The sequence below is a fragment of the Trichosurus vulpecula genome, chromosome 2 (assembly GCF_011100635.1).
Source record: "Trichosurus vulpecula isolate mTriVul1 chromosome 2, mTriVul1.pri, whole genome shotgun sequence".
In the NCBI taxonomy this organism is placed as follows: domain Eukaryota; kingdom Metazoa; phylum Chordata; class Mammalia; order Diprotodontia; family Phalangeridae; genus Trichosurus; species Trichosurus vulpecula.
Window position 1 is genome coordinate 17,807,620 of NC_050574.1, and position 20,457 is coordinate 17,828,076.

General features: G+C 48.4%; 1 protein-coding gene across 1 annotated transcript in view; it reads left to right on the forward strand.

Moving 5' to 3' along the window:
- The window catches only part of MTOR (mechanistic target of rapamycin kinase), a 111,148-nt gene that overhangs the window by 19,719 nt on the left and 70,972 nt on the right, over positions 1-20,457 (forward strand). Inside the window, exons 15-28 of the mRNA XM_036743117.1 lie at positions 79-168; positions 268-360; positions 2,567-2,701; positions 3,300-3,429; positions 4,792-5,042; positions 7,254-7,340; positions 9,424-9,591; positions 10,224-10,336; positions 10,555-10,717; positions 10,992-11,084; positions 11,652-11,798; positions 13,728-13,870; positions 15,180-15,342; positions 15,470-15,615. Of these exons, the coding sequence (XP_036599012.1) occupies positions 79-168; positions 268-360; positions 2,567-2,701; positions 3,300-3,429; positions 4,792-5,042; positions 7,254-7,340; positions 9,424-9,591; positions 10,224-10,336; positions 10,555-10,717; positions 10,992-11,084; positions 11,652-11,798; positions 13,728-13,870; positions 15,180-15,342; positions 15,470-15,615 (1,922 nt within the window). The remainder of the gene's footprint in view (positions 1-78; positions 169-267; positions 361-2,566; positions 2,702-3,299; positions 3,430-4,791; positions 5,043-7,253; positions 7,341-9,423; positions 9,592-10,223; positions 10,337-10,554; positions 10,718-10,991; positions 11,085-11,651; positions 11,799-13,727; positions 13,871-15,179; positions 15,343-15,469; positions 15,616-20,457) is intronic.

Genomic DNA, 20,457 nt, shown 5'->3' on the forward strand with positions numbered 1-20,457 from the left:
CTTCAAGTACAAGTTGATCTAAGAAATGTTCTCTTGGGTGGATAGTAATCTGCCTGCCTTTCCTCGTGTCTGCCCTAGGCTTTAATTCTGAAGCTGAAAGATCCAGACCCTGACCCAAACCCGGGGGTGATCAATAACGTTTTGGCCACTATAGGAGAGCTAGCCCAGGTAAGGGTGCCCTGCTTCTTCCGAGAGCCGTCCTCCAGGGTCAGGCCTGCCTGCCCTGCTCCATGGTTTAACGGAAGCCCCCTCCCTCTCTTCCTGCAGGTGAGTGGCCTGGAAATGCGGAAGTGGGTTGATGAGCTCTTTATCATCATCATGGATATGCTGCAAGATTCCTCTCTGCTGGCCAAGAGACAGGTGAGTCACCACGGGCAGGGAGGGTGGGGTAGAGAGGGGAAGGGAATGGATGGAAGGGATGAGAGGAATGAGAGATGGAAGGAAAACTGGAGCCAGGATTGGTGGGCATCCTGAGGATACTCCCTTATAAACTGCGCCTCGCTCACATATGGTCAGTTTGTTGTCTCCTATGTGCCAGAAATGGTGCTGATGTGGGAGACAGAACTACAGATTGAGACAATCTCTGCTTATAAGAGCCTTCATTCTAAGGAGGAGACAACATAAAGTACATAAATAACAAGTGTATGCAAAGTCGTTAAATCGTTCTGAAGCCAAGTCCCATCTTTGTCATTCTCCCATTCCACAGGACCCCCAATTGTCTTGTAGGTTTGGTATCGAGGAGGTGCCCGGTACCCCCTAGAACTCTGGGCCTGGACCCCCTAGCTGGAACCCTGCTGGGAGAGTCACCTCATCTGCTTCGGTTTCCTCCCCTGTAAAATGGGGAGCTATTGGTAGCCCCTCCCTCCTGGGGGTGTTGTGAGCACCAAACGGAATCATATGTGTAAAGGTCGTGGCACTGTGCCTGGCACATAGGAGGTGCTTGGTAGATGCTGTGTGCCCGTCTGGCCTGACCTGTCTTTCCAGGCTTGTTGCCCATCACTCCCTTTCCTGCAGTCTGTATACTAGATGCACTTGCCTGCTTGCTATGCCTTGAGCTCAGCACTCCATCTCCCCTCTGGGGGGCCTACCATGCACCCCCTCCTTATCTTGGCTTCCACGCTGTCCTTCAAGGCTCAGTTCTCCAGCGTTCTCCTGCAGGTTCCCTTTCCTGGCTCCCGCAGTTTTCAGGGCTCCCTCTCCCTCTCCTCAGATAAGAATATACCTGTCTCTTTCCAGGTTAAGTTTTCCCAGTAGAATGTATGGTCTTGAGGGCAGAAACTTGTATTCTTTCTGTGTTTTATTCCCAAGGACTTGTAAATGTTAGGTATTTAATAAATGCTTGTTAAATTGGTTTGGATTGGACTAGATCAGGATGACCTTCTCAGTGCAACTTTTTCCATGCTTCTACTGAGTGTTAGAAACCTCGGGTCATCAGCCCAGCCATGTAGCCGTAATGTCAATCCATCTGGTCTGTCCTGAGGCCAGCTCTCTAGGGAGGCCATGGTCCATCCACAGGATCTTCTCTGCACTGACTCAGCAGACCAAAGATGGGGTAGGAGGGCAGCTAGCTGCATGGCGTGCCCCTTCCTCAGCCATGGCTTGCCAGAGTATGATTCCCGAGGAAGTCTTCCCTGAGCTCCCAAGAAAGGCTCTGAAAGATGGCTCTCCAACTCCAACATGCCCCTTTTCTCCTCTCAGCAACTGCAGTTCTGGGGCTGGAAGGCAGGATGTTTAGCTCAGAGAAGGGAACACTTAGAGAGGAATGTGAGAGTTTATTTGAAGGTCTGTCTTGTAGAGGAGGGCTGGATGTGTTCTGTGTCCCCAGGGCAAAAGTAGTCTGGCAGAAGTGCCAGAGAGGACAGGTTTAGGAATAGAGCTGTCCAAAAAGTGGTTTGGGTGTGTAGGGAGGACTGCTGATTTTTCAGGGGTGGCTAAGTTTGGGATGAGGTCTGTCTCGAGGTTGAGTGGGCCTAAATGATTGTGGCTCCAAGATTCCATCTCCACCATGCTCCTCAATCTGTTGGATAGCAGCATGTTGGGATAGCTCTTTGAGAGCAGGGGCTAGCTCATTGGGGGACCATGTACCCGCAGCATTTAGCATTGTGCTTGGCATGCAGTAGGTGCTTAATAAATATATGTTGACTGATGTGGAGAAGCATAGCCCTTCAGTTTAGCTGTGTCAAGCCCTACTTCATTCCTGGCCATCTAACCACAGCCTTCACTTTCTGTTTGAATTTAGAGTTCTCTCGTATCTTCCCTTGCTAGTTTTTAAGGTTATGGAAGCAGATCTTAGGTCCTTCTGGAAAAGCTTTTTAATCCCAGGAATGAGAGAAAAGCCCAGTATATTGTTCCCTTGTCTGCTAGAGGTTTGTGGTTAGCCAGCTGTTTAATCTGCCCAGACTTAGGCGACCCTCTTCCTGGTTTAGAAAAAGACATTCTGTGTTACAAAGAAACTACTTTGGGTACAGCTTCTGACTTCTTATTGTCAGCTAAGAGAGCACTGGTGTTTTTCCTTTCCCCTCAGTTCTCCAAAGACTTGACTTGTTGGTTTTTACTTCTGCTCCAGGTAGCACTGTGGACCCTGGGGCAGCTGGTGGCCAGCACTGGCTACGTGGTGGAGCCTTACAGGAAATACCCAACCCTGCTGGAGGTGCTGCTGAACTTTCTGAAGACCGAGCAGAACCAGGGCACCCGAAGGGAGGTAGGACACTGAAGCGACTTGGCTGTGTATGGAGAAGGAAGAAAGGAGAAAGTCTGGAGGGTTCCGATTTTCCTGTGATCAGCTGTCTTTCTATGATCACAGGAGCCTAGATTTAGAACAGGCCAGGGGCTCAGAGGTCCTCTGGTCCAACCCCCTCGTTCCCTAGATAAGGAAGTTGAAGCTCAGAGAAGTCGTGACTCGCTTGTTGTCTCTGGGTCTCCCACTCCCCGTCCAGTGTGTTTTCTGTAGCATCACACTGCAGGTGCACATAGCTGACTGGTGGTCAGAATGATGATAATCATAGCACTTGGAAGGTTGGTAAAGCACTTGGCATATAGCCTCACAACAGCCCTGGAAGGTACATGCTCCAGCTATGACCCCCTTTTCCAGGTGAGGACACTGGAGCTCAGGTGAAGTGATTTGCCTGGGGTCACACAGCTGGGAAGCCTCTGAGGTGGGGTTTCCTGACCATGTCTACATCACCTCACTGCCTAAGAATGGGCAGGGACCTAGAAAGAGTGTCAGGGCAGGGGGGAGCAGTGGGGTGTCTGGCAGCAGCAGGGGAGGGCCTAGTTTACTTTTCCCCTTTCTCACTCAGGCTATCCGCGTGTTGGGGCTTTTGGGGGCTTTGGATCCCTACAAGCACAAAGTGAACATCGGCATGATTGACCAGTCTCGGGATGCTTCTGCCGTCAGCTTATCTGAGTCCAAATCCAGCCAGGATTCCTGTAAGTGGAAGGGGGCATTGAGCCTGCCAGGCCCTTGAACTTTGAAACTTGGCCAGGGTATCCTGTAGTCCTCAAAGTGTTATGGCACTTAATCATTTTTGAATGAAGAGTCGGTTTCACCTGGTATTGGGTATGAAGTTTGCTGTTTTCTGGTGAGCCAGAGTACGCCTTCATTCATTAAACAGCTAGCTATGGAGGGCTTGTTCTCCGCACAGCCCTGGAGGGGTGTGAAGAAACAATCCTCAGCCTCCTGAAGCTTCTGGCCTGGGGGGGAAGGGAGGGGCTGGGAAGAAGAGCACTTCTCCTTGAGGTTCTTTGTCTTTTTTAAGCTGTTTTTATTCTTAATTCTCAGAACAGGTATGGGAGGGAGAAATATGTTGACATCTTATTTTTCTCAGTGTTTCTTTGATATAATTCATTCCCACAACCCTCTTGGGAGGTAGAGTTCAGAATTTGTTCTCCCTTTTGAAAGATAGATTTTGCTCTAGATTTCCCCAGAAAACCAGTTAACACACTCATACCCAGGGCTCCTTTATTTCCACTAAGTACTAGATCCGTTCGTCTTCACTGCCTTTCACAAGGGTATTTTTGTCCTCACAGTGGGCAATATTTGTCCGTGCCTTTGACAGCCGCTTCAGGGACCCATTCCTCACCAGTGAAACAGGCCTTTATTTATTAACTTTACTTCTTAACTTGTGTTGAGGTGATTAAATCTCCCACTCCCTTCTCTGGCCCAGAAAGAAGCTTCAGTAAGCCATCTCATGCTGTTGGCTCCATGGCAGATTTGAGTCATTGGGAAGAGAAAGCTCAGGGGCCACTTACTTGGTCACATCTGCCCTCAGTCCCTCACCTTCCAGCCAGTTTGAGTCTTTATTGCTCTCAGGCCCCTGTTAAATCACAGGACTTCTCCTGAAGAGTCTGATTTTTCTGGGCAGGTATAATTTTCTATTAACTCAGCTGAATTCCCCAGGGGTTTGAGGGCCAAGCAGCTGTTGAACAGATGTTTGCTTAAATGAATCTACTAAATTTCAATTACTTTCATTTGGGAGAGTAGTTATTTTTATTGGTCTCTTCAGCTGCTAAGATGTGAACAGCAACCATAAGAAGTTAGGTCAGATGCATGCCATTGTGAGGACCGTAATCCATGAAACAGACTTTTAGGGTCTTGTTGTTTGAGCGGTGGACAAAGACCCTAGTGTCCCTTCCTTCCATGATGATGGTGGTCCTTAGCACAGTGCTGTATCTTCACAATGTTAGAAGGGAAGAAAGGTGTGAGAAAGAGCAGCTTACCAATGCTAACTTGCCCTCCCCAAAGCCAGCCATGTGTTGTATTTAGAGGCTGTCTCTTTGGCTTTGTCCCAGCTGACTACAGTACCAGTGAAATGCTGGTGAACATGGGTAACCTGCCTCTCGACGAATTCTACCCAGCCGTGTCCATGGTGGCTCTGATGAGGATCTTCCGAGACCAGTCCCTCTCCCACCATCACACCATGGTTGTTCAGGCCATCACCTTCATCTTCAAATCCCTGGGGCTCAAGTGCGTCCAGTTCCTGCCCCAAGTCATGCCCACATTCCTCAACGTGATTCGGGTCTGCGATGGTGCCATTCGGGAAGTAAGTAGGCAAGGGAATGTCTCCCTGGCACCTCTCTTCATATCAGCTGTCATCCCCTCCGGCTCCTGGGTGACCCCATGCCTGCTTCCACATTCCAGCTCTGCCTGGTCGTGCTCCCTGGCTCGGATGGCCCTGGGGGTTTGCCCTGCTATCTGAAGGGGCTCTGGTTTACTCTTGAAACCAGTCCTGTTTGTCATCTTAATTTACTGGACTAGATCCAGTGGCTCCTCCTCCCTTAAGGTAATGATCCCAGGACTGTTTGTTTAGGAAGCCTGCTTGCTTCCTGGTGATATGACAGTGCTTTCTCCCAGCTCTGTTCTAATCTGAAAAGACTTCCATGCTTTGGCACCTCACCAGAGCCAGTGGTCAGGGCTCTGGGAAGGGGCCATGCAGACGAGGTCGAGAGCATACCAGCTGCCAGTCCAGGTAGATTTATCCCATTTGCTCTCAGTTAGAGTCCAACGCATCAGATCCCCTAATGCCTCGTTTAAAGAGTTGATGCAGCAGGCGTGTGTCAGACAGAAGGATTTATTCCAACTGAGGAAATGACTTGGAAAGAAAAGGTAGAATTCCTCAAACAGGAGTCAATCACTTGTTGCCCCCTCCCATTTCCCAGATGTCCCTTGAGGCGAGAGGGGAAATTTTTCTTGGGAATGGTTCCCTCAACATGACCATCCTGCTCCAAACTTCAGTACTTTTCTCCCCCAAATATTAATTTTCAGGTGAAAGAAATTAGTTTAGGGAAAAAAAAGTAAAGGGGAGAAGAGATGAGGGGGCTCTCTGGGCCATTAAGGTATGCTAGAATTGCCTGGTGGTGATGTCAGGTTGCCACACCTCCACAGATCAGGCAAGCCTGGCTGTGCTCTCTGGAAGGAGTAGGGCAGCTCTTTTCCTTCCAGATATCCTTTGGTCTTCTCTGACCTCCCTAGCACCCAGAATGCTTTGGTGTTCCCTTGCCTAAAGTCTATCATCCTGCCTATGTGAAGAAAATTCAGTCAGAGAATATGTAGTTGAGGAGTCTTGGTTTCACCAGCCTCCCCGATGGTGGCACATAGCTCTCTGGAGCACTTACTTCAGTGAAAAAATTCCTGGGAGATGGGAGTCAACCCATTGACTCAGAGTCCTAGAATGGCCAGGCCAGGTCTGAGCTGGCAGGAGCTGCCCCTGTGCATCACCCAGTCGTTCACAGGTTTGCCCAAACTCCCTTGGAATTCATCTCTTTCCTGCCAGTGCTGTTTCTTGAGGCCACTGCCTTCCGTCAGGTTAATTAATTAGCCTTGTATGAAATCACTGTTCCTTTTATTTGTCCTAGACTTTTCCCAATCCAGTTTCAAAGATGAAACTAGAAAGGTAGGCTCTGGATCTGTATGCTTTAGTGGAGAGAGCAGAAGCACAGATAATGGGAAAGTCATTTGTGTTCTACACTGGAATATGGTTATATGATCGACTCTTAGACTGGCTTTCCATTGATCCTGGGAATTGATCGTGCCATTAAATTAATGAAGCTACTGTGAAGACACAGCTCCAAAGGGCTGGGAAGAGAGCCCCCTCCCACTCCCACCTCCTCCCCATCACCCTCCCCTCCATAATGCTATCACAGGCTGGGATCAGTTCTCCCAGCACTGATACACATAGGATCTCATTTGCTCCTTAGAGCACTCCCTGGGACTTACTCCCATTTATAAATGTGAGATCCCAGTACTGAAGGTGGAGGAGCCTGGCTTTTCTCACTCCCCTCTCCCCTCTCGCCCTCCTCGTCACTCCCCTCAGCTCTGCTGTTTGCCTGATCCCAGGAGTGGGGCACATCACCAGCCTAAATAGAGCTACCCTTTTTCCTTCCTCTCACAACGTTGCTCTCTGGGCAGCTCATACCCTCTCTGGAAGCATTCAGTCATAAATTAATCAATGTTTTTTAGCTTTTTTAAAGAGAATTCCAAACTTCCAAACATGTTGATAGTGTTCACAATAAAAATTGCTGAAGCAGAGAAGATGTTTTTACTGAGATATTAAAAGCAAAGTTTGCCATAAATAAAAGCCTCCAGATCATATAGAACTGCCTAGTTACCATATTGGAATGATGGCAAATTAGGGTTGAATGAACTGAATAAATATTTGTGGTTCACAAAAAGCCTCGCCCTCCCCAGTCTTAGTCCAGGCTGTCTCTGGGTGTTAGTTGTGAGGGCTGCGCAGGCACTAACGTCTCCTTTTCAGTTTCTATTCCAGCAGCTGGGGATGCTGGTGTCCTTTGTGAGAAGCCACATCAGACCTTACATGGACGAGATTGTCACCCTGATGAGAGTGAGTAAAGCCTTTCCGCTTGGCCGAAGCTGGGGGAGTCCAGAGGGGGCTTGGAACAGAGCTGGATGAGAGGCCCTTTTCATCCCTGACCCATTGCAGTGGAAAAGCTTCCTAAAAACCCCAGTTGATGGTTGATCCAAAGCACATCCAGCTAGGTTTAGAAGAGTGATTTTGTCCCTGGCCCCCCAGTGTCCAGGATCGAAATCTGTGGGTAAAGTAGTCACTGGCAAAAAAAAAAATGTGGTGGTTTCTGCAGCACCCGCTGCAGTGGTGCAAAACTGTGGGCTTGGATTGGACCATCTCAGAGCCCACTAGCTTGTTAAGTGCCAACTAGGAGGAGGTGGGCATGGCAGCCCACTCCTTTCAAAAATGGAAGAGATGGCAGATGAGAAAAGGGTCATTTGCCAGCTTGGTGGCTATTAACGTGGTTTGTAGCATGTGGGAAGCTGTTGTCCAGGTGACTTCCCATTGACTTCAGTGCCTTTCTTGGTGTGTGGAGTGGCAGGAAGGCTTCCTTCCTCTCTTCTACTGCATAATTTAAATGCTTCTGTGGGGAAGGTAGCCTTGAGAGCTGTTCAGGCCTGAAAACACCAGGAGGTTGTTTTCTTGCCTGCAACACCACATCTTTATGTAATTGGCTTAGAAGGAGCTTCGGGGCCACAAGGAAAATTGCCAACTTCAACTCCCCAGGCTCAGCACCAATAGCTCTGGCAGGTGTAAATAATTGAGAGTGGTGTGGCTCCCCCTGCCCCAGAGCCTTTTCAGAGGCTCTCACACAAGGAGCACTTCTGTGGAACTCTGAGGGGCCTGGTGGGGGCATTCTCAGGGTTCTGCAGCTGATGTCATCTCTGATTGATTTATTCAGCCAGAGCTTTGAGGCCAGGACACTTTGGGAGGTGGGGCCCACACCTGCGAAACATGGCCCAGGGTGGCGCACGTACAACAGGGACCCCATTCTTGTGATCCTGGGTCCAGAGCATTTAATGAGCTCCCCTGGACAGAAGAGAAGCCCTCTTTGTGCACAGGAATCCAGCCAGCATCTGGCGGCAGCTGCTGGCCTGGTGACTTGGGGCAGAGGAGCCCTGAGGGCCAATGGACATTCTCTATGAAAGGTTGAAGTAAAACGTTATCCAACAAGTCACTTTGGCTGTGAAATTAATGGTGGGTCATTGCTTATGAGCCCCATTGACTTGGGAAGGGTGCCTTCTCCAGGCTGTACCCACCTTCTAGGCCTGGGTCTTTCTTCCCCATGGCACTTTTTTTAAATGAAGAGAAGGCAGTTTCTCTGGGGCCTTCTGACTAGGTTTTTTACCAGCTTACTTTTTGATCTCTTCATAATAAGAACTTAATTTCCATAGTCCCTTTCCTGTAAGCTGCTAAAAGTGCTTTTGTTTACAGCCAACCCTCAATTATTCAGGGCCCAGGAGGATTGACTTGCCATCTGCTTTGTCTTGTTTAGTAGGCAGCAGCATTGCTTCCATCCTGGGATCTCCTCGTTGGGAGGTTTGGTGGAAAGGGGTGAGCTGCTGACTTTCTCAGATGACTTTGGAGCAGTCCTGCCTAGAAACTAGGGCTTTGTGCCCATGACTTGTTATGATAACTTTTTTAATTTGACCACATGGCTCATAGAAACCATCTTCTGATGTCGCCACCTTCTCCTCTCGACCCATCTGTGCTCTGCTGAGCACCTCAGGTGACCCTCTCCATCAGTGCCTGGCTGTTGTTCCATTGGCTTCACAACCAATTAGCTAAAGCTCTCAATCACACCAAAGTAACCTTACTGTGCTTGTGAGGGAGCGTCTCTCTGGCCTGTGCATGCACATCCTTTTTATGGAACAGAAGAGACCCTCTTGCTTGAGCCACCTGGAAGTGGCTTTAACATCCCTCCTTGGGGCAGCTGGGTGGCACAGTGGGTAGAGCACCGGCCCTGGAGTCAGGAGGAGCTGAGTTCAAATCCAGCCTCAGACACTTGACCCCTGTACTAGCTGTGTGACCTTGGGCAAGTCACTTAACCCCAATCGCCCTGCCAAAAACAAAAACAAAATAAAACATCCCTCCTCTCTCTCTCTCTCTGTCTGTGTAGGAGTTCTGGGTCATGAACAGCTCCATCCAGAGCACCATCATCCTTCTCATTGAGCAGATCGTGGTGGCTCTGGGCGGTGAATTCAAACTCTACTTGCCTCAGCTGATTCCTCACATGCTCCGGCTTTTCATGCATGACAGCAGCCCTGGACGCACTGTCTCCATCAAGGTGAGCAGCCGAGAGTCACAGGAGGCCTGTGGGAGCCTAGCCTGTAAAGCCTCAAGAGGAGGCCTCTGCGATGGGCAGAGATGGGAGTCAGACTGAGAGGCTGCGTGGGGGGCGAGGATTGGGCAGAGCTGGCCTCAGAGAGGCAGGAGGATCTGAGTCAAAGGTGCCAGCCATGTGACCGTGGCGAGGCTCTTCACCTCTCAGTGGCTCAGGGATCTCTATGGTGACAGTTGATTTGTTTCTACATTAGGAATTTCTGAGCTGATGAAATCACAGGGTTTTCTCCCCAAAATAAAGTTCCTAGAGGCCTACCTATGAGTGTCAGGTGATTGTCTCGAGCTAGAGTAAAGGGGCAGGTACCCTGGCGCAAAAGCAGCATTCCAAACTGGGCTGCTCCCGAGAGGGCCGCCACTGGGGAGAGAGTGTCTGGGGGCAGGGGGGTCATCCATGGCTGGGGGACCGACGTCTCCCCTTGTTGGGCCGTCCCTTCCCCCCGCTCACCTGGTCTAGAGCCACGTCTCATGGGTCGCAGTTCCTCTGCTGAGTGGACTTGTCCATCACTGCTGTCTTCCTCTGTTAGCTCAGCTCATTGAGGCTTGTTTAGTGACAGTCATTTTGTTTCCCTCTCCCAGTTGTTGAACGCAATCCAGCTGTTTGGGGCCAACCTGGATGACTACCTGCATTTGCTCCTGCCTCCGATTGTGAAGCTCTTTGATGCCCCTGATGCTCCCTTAGCAGCTCGCAAGTAAGCAGCTGCCCTTTGGCTCCTTTGAAGTTCTCAGGCCACCTCTCATTTGGGGGTTATTTTAACTCCATTTTGTAGTACCAAAATGTCCCAGGCTTATTTGAATCTGAAGTCTCCCTCTCCCACTGGACCCAATGTTAAGTCCATTTCACCCAAGATGTCCTGGCCTGAGGAGGAAGCCCAGCTTCTGAAGCCCTCCTCCTTCTGATTGATTGTAGGGCAGCCTTGGAGACTGTTGATCGCCTGACCGAATCCCTGGATTTCACTGACTATGCATCCCGAATCATCCACCCCATCGTACGGACGCTGGACCTGAGCCCAGAGCTTCGCTCCACAGCCATGGACACTTTGTCTTCACTCGTCTTCCAGCTGGGGAAGAAGGTAGTAAAGGGTTCCTGGGAAGGCAGGATGGTTGAGTTCTAAACTGAGTCTCTCTCAGCTTGGGGAGACTTTATCTTTAGCAGGACTAGGCAAGAAAATCCCAAATTATATGATCCTTCCCCCTTAAAACATGAGGCAATAAAAATTGGAGTGTTTTTTTTTTAACTCTCTTGTTAATATTTAAGATTTTCCCCCTGAATCCTGCAGATATGACTAATAGACCCACCTACAATTATGACTTGTCTTTTCTGAATTTTTCTCCTGCCTGTAATAGTACCAGATTTTCATCCCAATGGTGAACAAAGTCCTGGTGAGACACAGAATCAACCATCAACGCTACGACATGCTCATTTGTAGGATTGTCAAGGTGAGCCCATCTGCTTCTTCGTTTCTAGTCCCCAAGATCTTTCCCTTGTAGTCATTTTTTTAGGGTCTTGGATGGCGGCAGTAAATGTACCTGACTTAGCTGGCTCTGTCTCTCTTACCTGTTCATCATTTTCCAGTGTTTGATTCATCTCCCTCCTGTGTGTATTGGCATGGGTGGCTGGCGAGTGTCCTTCCCCTTGGCGATTGTCTTGGATATATTTCATCTTTATTTACCTGTGTGCATGTTGTTCCATGTGTCCCTCCACCCTGTAGAATATAAGCCCTTCTAGGGCAGGGACATGTTCCCTTTTGTTTTTGTATCCCCAATGCCTAAAGGCACTTAATAATCGCTTGTCAAACGAATGAATGACTCCTACCCACGGGTGGCTCTGTTTGTGCAGAATTCTAGCTTTTTACTCTCCCCTGGATTAGCCTGTTGTAAACAGCGTACAGAACTTTCCAGAGAGGGGAAGGAAGTGGAAAGCAGCCCATCTGAGTTAAAGGGCCGTTGATGTTCTAGGAGAGTCTAGCAACATCCCCAGCCTACTGTCTCCATCTCTGGTTACAGGGCTACACGCTAGCCGATGAAGAAGAAGATCCTCTAATTTATCAGCATCGAATGATGAGGAGTAACCAGGGTGATGCCTTAGCCAGTGGACCAGTGGAGACCGGGCCCATGAAGAAGCTACACGTTAGCACCATCAACCTGCAGAAGGTGGGTCCATGGACAGTTTCAGGGAGCGGGGAGATCTGGTGCTGTCTGGGACTAGCAGTGCTGGAAGCTGCCCTAAAAGTCTGGATAGTAGCAAGACCAGTCTGGCTCTTTTCATTTTAAAGGGGGAATATTAGGAAGAATGGAAAGCTCTTGGTTTGAATAACAGGCCTGCTGTCAGAGCTGTGACAGGAGCACTTTGTGGCAAATGCCCCATGAAGAGACTCCCAAGTTGGCCTCACCCTTGAGTCAGGACCTCCAGAGTCATCTAGCCTGGATTTACCAAAGAAGAGACTGAGACTGAGAACACGGACAGAACTTGCCAAGATCTCCTAGCTGGCAAGCTTTCTAGTACACTTCTTTACTACGCTTAGAGATTTCGAAGGAGGGGTCTTTGGTGAACCCAAATGCAATACATGTTTATTGTGTCAACTTTTAAGTGAATGTACCAGGTTGTTCATTTCAGCACTTTACGTTAGTCACTGATGCCTTCATTGATAGTGGTGTCATACACACACACACACACACACACACACACACACACACACACACACACTCTCTTCTTTCATCCACCTGTGTTGTTTATGTGGTGGCAGGTCTAATCAGCAAGCTGGGGGATGGTTAACCATGCCAGTCTGCTTTGGCCCACGTGGCCATGCTCAGCTTCAGTCTGTCCTTGGCCCATTTCTCCCAACCTTGACATGACTTAACATAGAAGACATAAAGGAGACCTCAAGCAAAAGCTATTGGCTTTTCTCAGGTGACTTCCCATCCTGCTAAGCCGGAACTCTAGAAGGGGGACAGGTTGCCAGTGCACACCCTGCCAGAGTAGAGCTGAGCTGAGCTTCCCGCAGCAGGGACCCAGACATGGGCATAGGCCAGAGTTGTTCATCCAGCCCAGGGCATTTACCTCCTTCTATCCAGGCGACTGGCCACCCTACTTCAGAACTGACTCAGGGCCCCTTTGGCTGCTGGGCAGTGGCGCTGTCACCCAGTTTTCTGGTCCCTGGTGTATCTTGTTTGTTGTCCTACGTGTAAGGAATTTAAAAGTAACTGCCCCCTTGGTCCAAGGATAAAGACTGTTGGGTCAATTGTACACACACACACAGACTTAGGATGAAAAAGAGAACTAATGAACTCTTGAGTACATATCGAAGCATAGCGTTTTTCACTTTCTTTATTTTTCTTGCTCCTCCCCTCCCCCCCAGCATGGCTGATGTGGAAATACATTTTGCATGACTTCATCTGTATAATGGGCATCATATTTCTTGCCTTCTCAATAGCTGGGAGAGAGGTGGAGGAAGAGAAAGAATTTGAAAGTGAAAATAAAAGTTGAAAATTTAAAAAAATAAAATAAAATAAATCCAGCCCCCCCCCCCTCAAAAAAAATAGTGGTGCATAAACAATCACAAGGGTCTCTGCTTGGGTGGGGCCCAGGTCACCCCCAAAGCTGCCTTTTGCTAAGCAGGGAGTCTGAGGCTTTGAGGAGGATTGAAGCTGGGGACCCCAGGACCCCAGCTGCTCTTGGGCTTTTGTGCCAACCCAGCCATATCAGCTCTGTGCTCATCGCCTGTTGATTTCCCAGTAATAGATCTAATCACCTTGGATCCTTTGGCTGACTCTCTGCAGAAAACTCGGCATTCTCATTGGAGGAGCCTTGTTTTATGGCTTCCCTGTCCACCAGTCAGAGCCCGCTGACTTTCATGACTTTTCATACAGCACAATCTTTTAAAATTAACTTTGACAATATTTTGGTATATTCCAGCCAACTGCTGCTTCTGTCTTCAATTTTAATTATTACTAATTTGCAGTTATACCCAGAAGCTGTTTAATTGCAAAAGGTGTAGCTTTCCAAATCTAGAGAAAAAAATCATGAAATAACTGAGTGCGTATTTGATATTAATGACTGCCTGCCCCTGACTGACATTTTAGGCCTGGGGAGCAGCCCGGAGGGTCTCCAAGGATGACTGGCTGGAGTGGCTACGCCGACTGAGCTTGGAACTGCTCAAGGACTCCTCGTCCCCGTCCCTTCGCTCCTGCTGGGCCCTGGCTCAGGCCTACAACCCTATGGCAAGGTAAGGCACGCCTGGAAGGGAGACTTCACCCTCCTCCGTGGGGGTTCAGGACAGAGTGGCCATCAGGAAGCAGGCTCCCTTTGAACTAAGAGCCTTATGGTCAGCCTTCTTCACTGTGAAAATAAGTCAGTGATTAAGAAGAGGAGCGTTTCTGATGCCCCAGTGGGGCAAGTACAAAGAGGGCAAACTCCCATGAGGATGGGAAAATCTGAGTCTCATTCCTCCCGTTGGGCAGCATTAGCCAGGTGTCACAGCCCAGACTCAGCGGGGCCAGGCTTGCCTGCTTCCCAGTGGCTGCTGTCACTGCTGTCTTTTAGGAGCTGTGGCTAACCGTACCCCCAAGGAGTTGGAGTAGGTTCTCCGCTACTGAACATTGACTGTTTCCTCTCTGTTTCTGAGGATTCTCTGAGCCTGTTGTGCAGGCTTTTCACACTCAGCTCATGTACCATACTACCCTGGTGCTCGCAGGATCCTCTGAGCACATCTGACCCAGCTCCCACTCCATACCTTTGATTCAGGAAAGCTTATTTCCCTTACTTAGTTCTTCATCAATCTCTTGACTTCATTCTTCAGTTGAATGTTTTCATTTGATTCCCCTGCCACCCCCATCCCTGGCAGGCTTTGTGCAGAATTCAAAATTACTTTGAGTCACAGAGTCCTTCAGAGTTACTCACTCTCTTACTGGTTGCCAGGAAGGGATATAGGTAATCGCAGATGGAAGCACTTCCTGTACACCTCTCCCCTCCCCCCAGTCTGATAAGATTAAAGGACCTCAGGAGGAAACAGGAACTCGAGGCCATCCTGGGCATGTGGGATCAATTTTAAATAGTTCAGTCTTTGAGGTGAACTCTCATGGTTGCTAAGGCCTGTCATTGGAGAGAGGCTCAGTAATCCTCTTGGATCCTGTGGGTTTGGATTTTCATTCTAATGCCTCAGGTTTCTTGGTTCTGGCTGTAACTTTGCTTGGAACCATCCAAGAGTTCTGCCTGATTTTTAAAATAGCAGCAGATGCTGTGTCTCATTTCCTGATCCCCAGGATTTGGGAATTGACAGCCTAACACTGAGGTCCCTCCAGGCCCTGGAGGATTCCATGAATTTCCTTGGAAGACCACAACTGATGTACTAGAAGTTACTTTCTCCCCTCTCTTCATTGATTCAATGTGATGATAAGCAAGAAATGTTTCTGAAGTAGTTAATTCTCATCTGTTCACCGTGCACTTGTATCCAACCTATGCTGCCTGCTGTCAGGGATGTCAAGAGCAGGTAAACTTGCAACAGATTTTTCTCAGGCCCATTTCTCTCCCCGCAGGGACCTTTTCAATGCGGCGTTTGTGTCTTGCTGGTCTGAGCTGAATGAAGACCAACAGGATGAGCTGATCAGAAGCATTGAGCTGGCCCTAACATCCCAGGACATCGCTGAAGTCACACAAACCCTCCTCAACTTGGCCGAATTCATGGAGCACAGTGACAAGGTGAGAACATCCTCTCCGTTGTGCACACTGAGTGTGTCAAGGAGCCAGCTGGTGGGAGGGCCCCCCAGTTAGTCCTCGGCCTCACCTGCCATCTTTCTTATGCTCCATGGTCTCCTCCTCCCTCCAGGGTCCACTGCCGCTCAGAGATGACAATGGCATCGTCCTCCTGGGTGAGCGAGCAGCCAAGTGTCGTGCATATGCCAAGGCGCTCCACTACAAGGAGCTGGAGTTCCAGAAGGGCCCCAGCCCTGCCATCCTCGAGTCTCTCATCAGGTAGGCCGTTAACATGCCCGTCTGGATTTCTGTTTGCTCTTCCTGCGTCACCCCGATGCCAATTTATTTGAGTGATTTCAGGGCTTCTGGCACACTGCAGGGTCCAGCGAGCACATTTGGGCCTATTGAAGCTGCAGATGGCACTCACCAATATTCCCACAACTTTGTAATTTTGGGCCCTCTCAGCACCTGGGCTCCCATTGTTTTCTGGTGCGTGTTTTTGCTGACTCTGATGAAATGTGTCTGGAAGCAATTACAAGGCCATCTCAGAAAGAATGGGCAAGAGGGACTCCATATGTTGCTGGTTGGATGAGGATCTATAGGGCATGAAAATTGTTCCTGGACCCTGAAGGCAAACCCAAGAGCGGACGCTCCAGCTCAGTGCAGAAAGAGCTGTCGTGATGACACGCACCATTGTCCACTGTGTTCCTTGCAGGCTTGGGTTCTGTTTGCATTTTTTAGGTTCATCTGTGTTGGTTCCTCAGTCCTGTGCCGTTTGAGTTCTGAATTCTGAGAATATACAGTAATGTCCTCCCCTAAGAGGCTGCCAAGGTGGCATAAATACTTTACTGTCATGAAACTGAAGATATTCTCTCCCTCTGCGCATTACCAGAGAATGTTCATCTTTGGGATCGAATTATCTTTATTTGAATGGTAACATTCATAATTTCACTACAGTTTTGGTTGAAAGAAAACAGTGCCCAGCTAATAATAGCTTTCTCTGGCGTGGCTGGGCGGGCCTGATGTGATGTTGCCTTCACTAGAGAAGCTCTTTGGGTGGCTGAATCCTCTCCTATGGTTATGTCTCGTTTAGAGAGCAGACCTCTAGGACGGAGGGTCAGGGAGAATAGGAATGCAGTCTGCTTTCTGCCCAAAAGAAGCTACTTTGTGGGTACTCCCAGTACCACATCAGGAGCAGGTTTGCAAAAAGAGGCGTCACCTAGGAGATGATACCTCCTTGTTTCCAGGTAATAGGTGGGAGGAATCTGAAACGTGACACTTTCTCCATCTTCTGCCTGAGCAGCTGGGGTCTGTTTTGCCATGTGCAGTGTGGGAGGAGCTGGACAGACTCTGGCCACATACACAAAGTGTCCCATCAGTTCCAGGGCTAGCTTAGATCAACTTCCACGTTGCTGTCACCGCTGCTCCCCTCCTCCCCCCACGTGCCCACCCTCATCTGCCTGGCGTCTCTGGTCATCTTCCTTTGGGAAAATCACAGACATTATCAATAGAGACAGGTTTCCAATAGGAGAAGCCCTGGACGCTGGAGAGAAAATTTCCAGTTGTCGTCGAGGCCTTCCCCTGATTCTCAGCCTGAGTATAGCGGAAAGCAAATTCTCATCTTTTCAGGCATAGTTCCTTGCAAACCAGTCTTGACCCTTCCTTGACCTCTTGCTGTGATCCTTTCAGACTCTGGTTCTTGTCTGATGGTAGCTCACCTTCACTTTGACCTGCCTTAAGCTAGTCTTCCAGGTTCTCTCTCCCCAGCTACCGTAGCAGCTCTCACTGATGAATTTTTCGTGTAAGTCACACTGACCTGGCAGCATTCTTTTCCATTATAGTTAGCAGCATGACGGGACAGGCCAAATTTGAAATGTAGCCCCTTAGGTGGGAGCTAACAGTGCACTTGTGGGGACTCAGGACAAAGAAATGTAAGCCACTCAAAGTCATGCAGATGAGGGTGATAGCACTTCAGAGGAAATTCAGTTGAAATTCATTTGCCATTTGTAAACATTTATTAAACACTTTTTATTTGCGACATGGAGAAAAGCAGCTATGTGGAACATAAAATTCTTGAGAACAGGAGCTGCTGTCATGTCTCTTCTTTGTATGCCCAGCATCTAGTCCACTGCTTGGCACATAGTAGGTGCTTCATAAATGTGGGAATTGAATTGAACATTGGCCGAATGAAAAAGGATACTCTAAAGAATGTAGTGGCTTGTTAAATTCAGCTGGAGTCTGGTGGCCCTGCCTTTTATTTTAACTTTTCTGATTGAGATATCAGTAAAACCAACACCTAGACAGGAAGCCAGACACTGAAGCCAGCAACCCAAGGCTAGCAAGGAGTGTGCAGCTGGGAAAACTGCTTCTGTTCTCAGGAGAGGTCCCATTTCTGTCCTGCTCTATCTGGAAATGTGTGTGTGTGGTTGCGTACACTCCCCTCTCACGAAGTCTTAAGGAAAGAATTGGTTGGCCAGATGTGGTGGTACGTGCCTGTAATCCCTGCTACCAGGGAGGTAGAGGCTGATGGATCGCTTAAACAGGGGGATTCTGAGCTGCAGTGGGACTACCCCCATCAGTCTGTACTAAGTTTGGCACCACATGGTGGTACACCCCCGGGAGCAGAGGGACCACCAGGGTTCCTAAGGAGGCAGGGTCAGAATCACCTCCTTTGGGGTGGGGATCATGCCCATGAGGGACTGCTGCCCTTCCAGCTAGGGTGAGATGGAGAAGTCTCAGTCTCAAAAAAATAGAAAAGAAAGGAACAATTAGAGGTGGCTTGTCAGATGAAAATGTTACTTACCTTTGGAACAGGCTCCAGGTGACCTCCAGAAGTGACTATTCCTAAAGGTCCAGACCCCATTGTAGGCTAATGGATTGGGAACATTTTTCCTATTTTCCAGCAAAGTGCTTTCCCCTCCCCTTCCTCCCAAGAGAAGCTTTCCCCTGATATCTAGGCAAAGCGTTCAGGCCAACATTCCTGCTCTGGTCCTGGTGGCATGCCGAGGAGAAAGAAGAAGAGAGGCTTGCCCACCACTTCTCCAAAGATCCTAGGCAGTAGAGTTCATTCTTTCTCTCTGCCTCTTCTGCCTGTTGAGCCTCTGAGATGTCCAGCCCAGTGGCACAGAGCCCAATGATTGTTGGGAAGTTTTCTTTTAGAGTACCTGCCCCCAGGAGGCCAAACTTTCCTTTTGTTTAGTTCTTCTTTGCTCTCTTTATTTGTCTCAACTCCTAGCAACCACCATTATCTCTGTCTTAAAATCCCTGGCTTTCTAATCATAGGACCAAAGTTGGTTCCCTGTAGTTTCCAAAGGACAGTACATTCCAGGCCTCTAAATGCAGGCAATTTTGAGGAAACAGAGGATTCCTTGAGTCTGGTTTGTTGGAAGCAGGGCTGACCAGGTTTAAGAAGGAAGGAGGCCAGACTTCCCAAAGAGGCACCTCTGTAGGGCAGACATAGCCTTCTCTCTCTGGACACAGTTTCCCTCCCTGTGCCTTAACTTCCTCATTTTGCAAAGTGTTTTGAGACAAGGTGATGAAAGCTGTGAAGAATTTTGGCAGTAGACTAGCTGCAGGTATTGAAACACAGTACATAGGGACACCAGTAGCTGATCTCTTGTCAGTGCCTGCTACCCACAGGCACGGAAGCATACTGGTGCCCTCGTTGCTCTCTCTACTACCATCTCTGGTCTCCCTCCCTGCTTTTTCAGTGTCCTGGGTTTCCTGGAGTACTAGATAGTACTTAGAGGTTCTTCGCCCTTATTCTAATAGGTGCAGTGGTTAGAGCCCTGGGCTTGGTGTCAGAATCCTGACTCAGACTTTTGCTAGCTGTGTGACCCCCAGCAAGGGATATAACCTGTCTCAGCCTCAGTTTCCTCAACTGTAAAGTAGAGATAATAGCACCTTCCTCCCAGAGTGGTTATGGTAAGCAAAAATCAAGTGAAAAAATATTTGGAAAATGCTTTACAAACTTTAAAACACTAGCTGTGGTTGAAGCCTCTCTGATTTTCCTGAAGGCTTTATATCATGCTATATTATAAGGACAGATAAAGATTGGAAACTTAAAGGAACCATGGGTTTAAATGTTTATTGTAGAGACAGAAAAATGCTGGAACATTTAAACACAAAACAAAGTTTTTACGAAGTCAGATGCCTATGTACAGTATGAGCCTTGATGCCACCCTCCTCTGTCCTTCAGCTACTATTATTAGAGTCAAGCCCCCAATTGATCTCTTTTCTTACAAAATGGACAAAAATAGATATATTAACTATGAACATTTTTAGGCAGCGAGTCTGTTTTCTGAAGGAATCCGAGTTCATTGTCCAGATCCCCGCCTACCTAAGATATTGCTATTTCAGCCTGTTACCTGTTTAGCAGTGTTTCAAAGCCAGTAACACTTAAATTAAAAACCAAGACCGCATCCAAGAACCAAACTTGTTATTTATAAATGACTTAAGTACAGTGAATTGACTTAAGCTTTCCTTCTCTCTCTGATACCAAGGTTCCCTAATTCTTCTTGGCTTGTAACAATGGTGGTTATTTTTGCTCCACTGCAGTGTGAAGTCCTAAATCAAAGCAATATGTTTCTCAGAGAGAGAGAGAGAGAGAGAGAGCGTGTGTGTGTGCGCGCGCGTGCACACTCACAGGCACTAGACATTTTTTAAATGAGTTTTGAGATAAGGATAAAATAGAAAAACTATAGCATTATGGAGCATTTAACTGTTTGAGGTTCCAGTAGAATTTTAAGTTACTAAAAGAAATCAGTCTGCTTCTAATATCAAAATTCTCTGACTAAAATTCCTGCTGTGTGATTCTAAAGAACAAGAATGGATCTCCGTGTTAATTGTCTGGGCTCAGAATGCTGTGTTTCCATTGGACTATGGTGAAATTCCTTGCCAGCAGCCCGTGTACCTAGCAGTTCCCTCATTCCCACTTAGTCTGGTGAGAGCTTCTAAAAGTGACCTATGCCTGCTTCTCTCTGACTCCTACCTGGAATCACTCTATGTACCTCATTCCTTTCTGTACTATACCATGATTGAGGGCAAGGAGGTGAGATGCTGAGACTCTGATTGCAAGGCCCAATTCCCTGGAGTTTCCTCTGAGCAGCTAAGACATGGGCT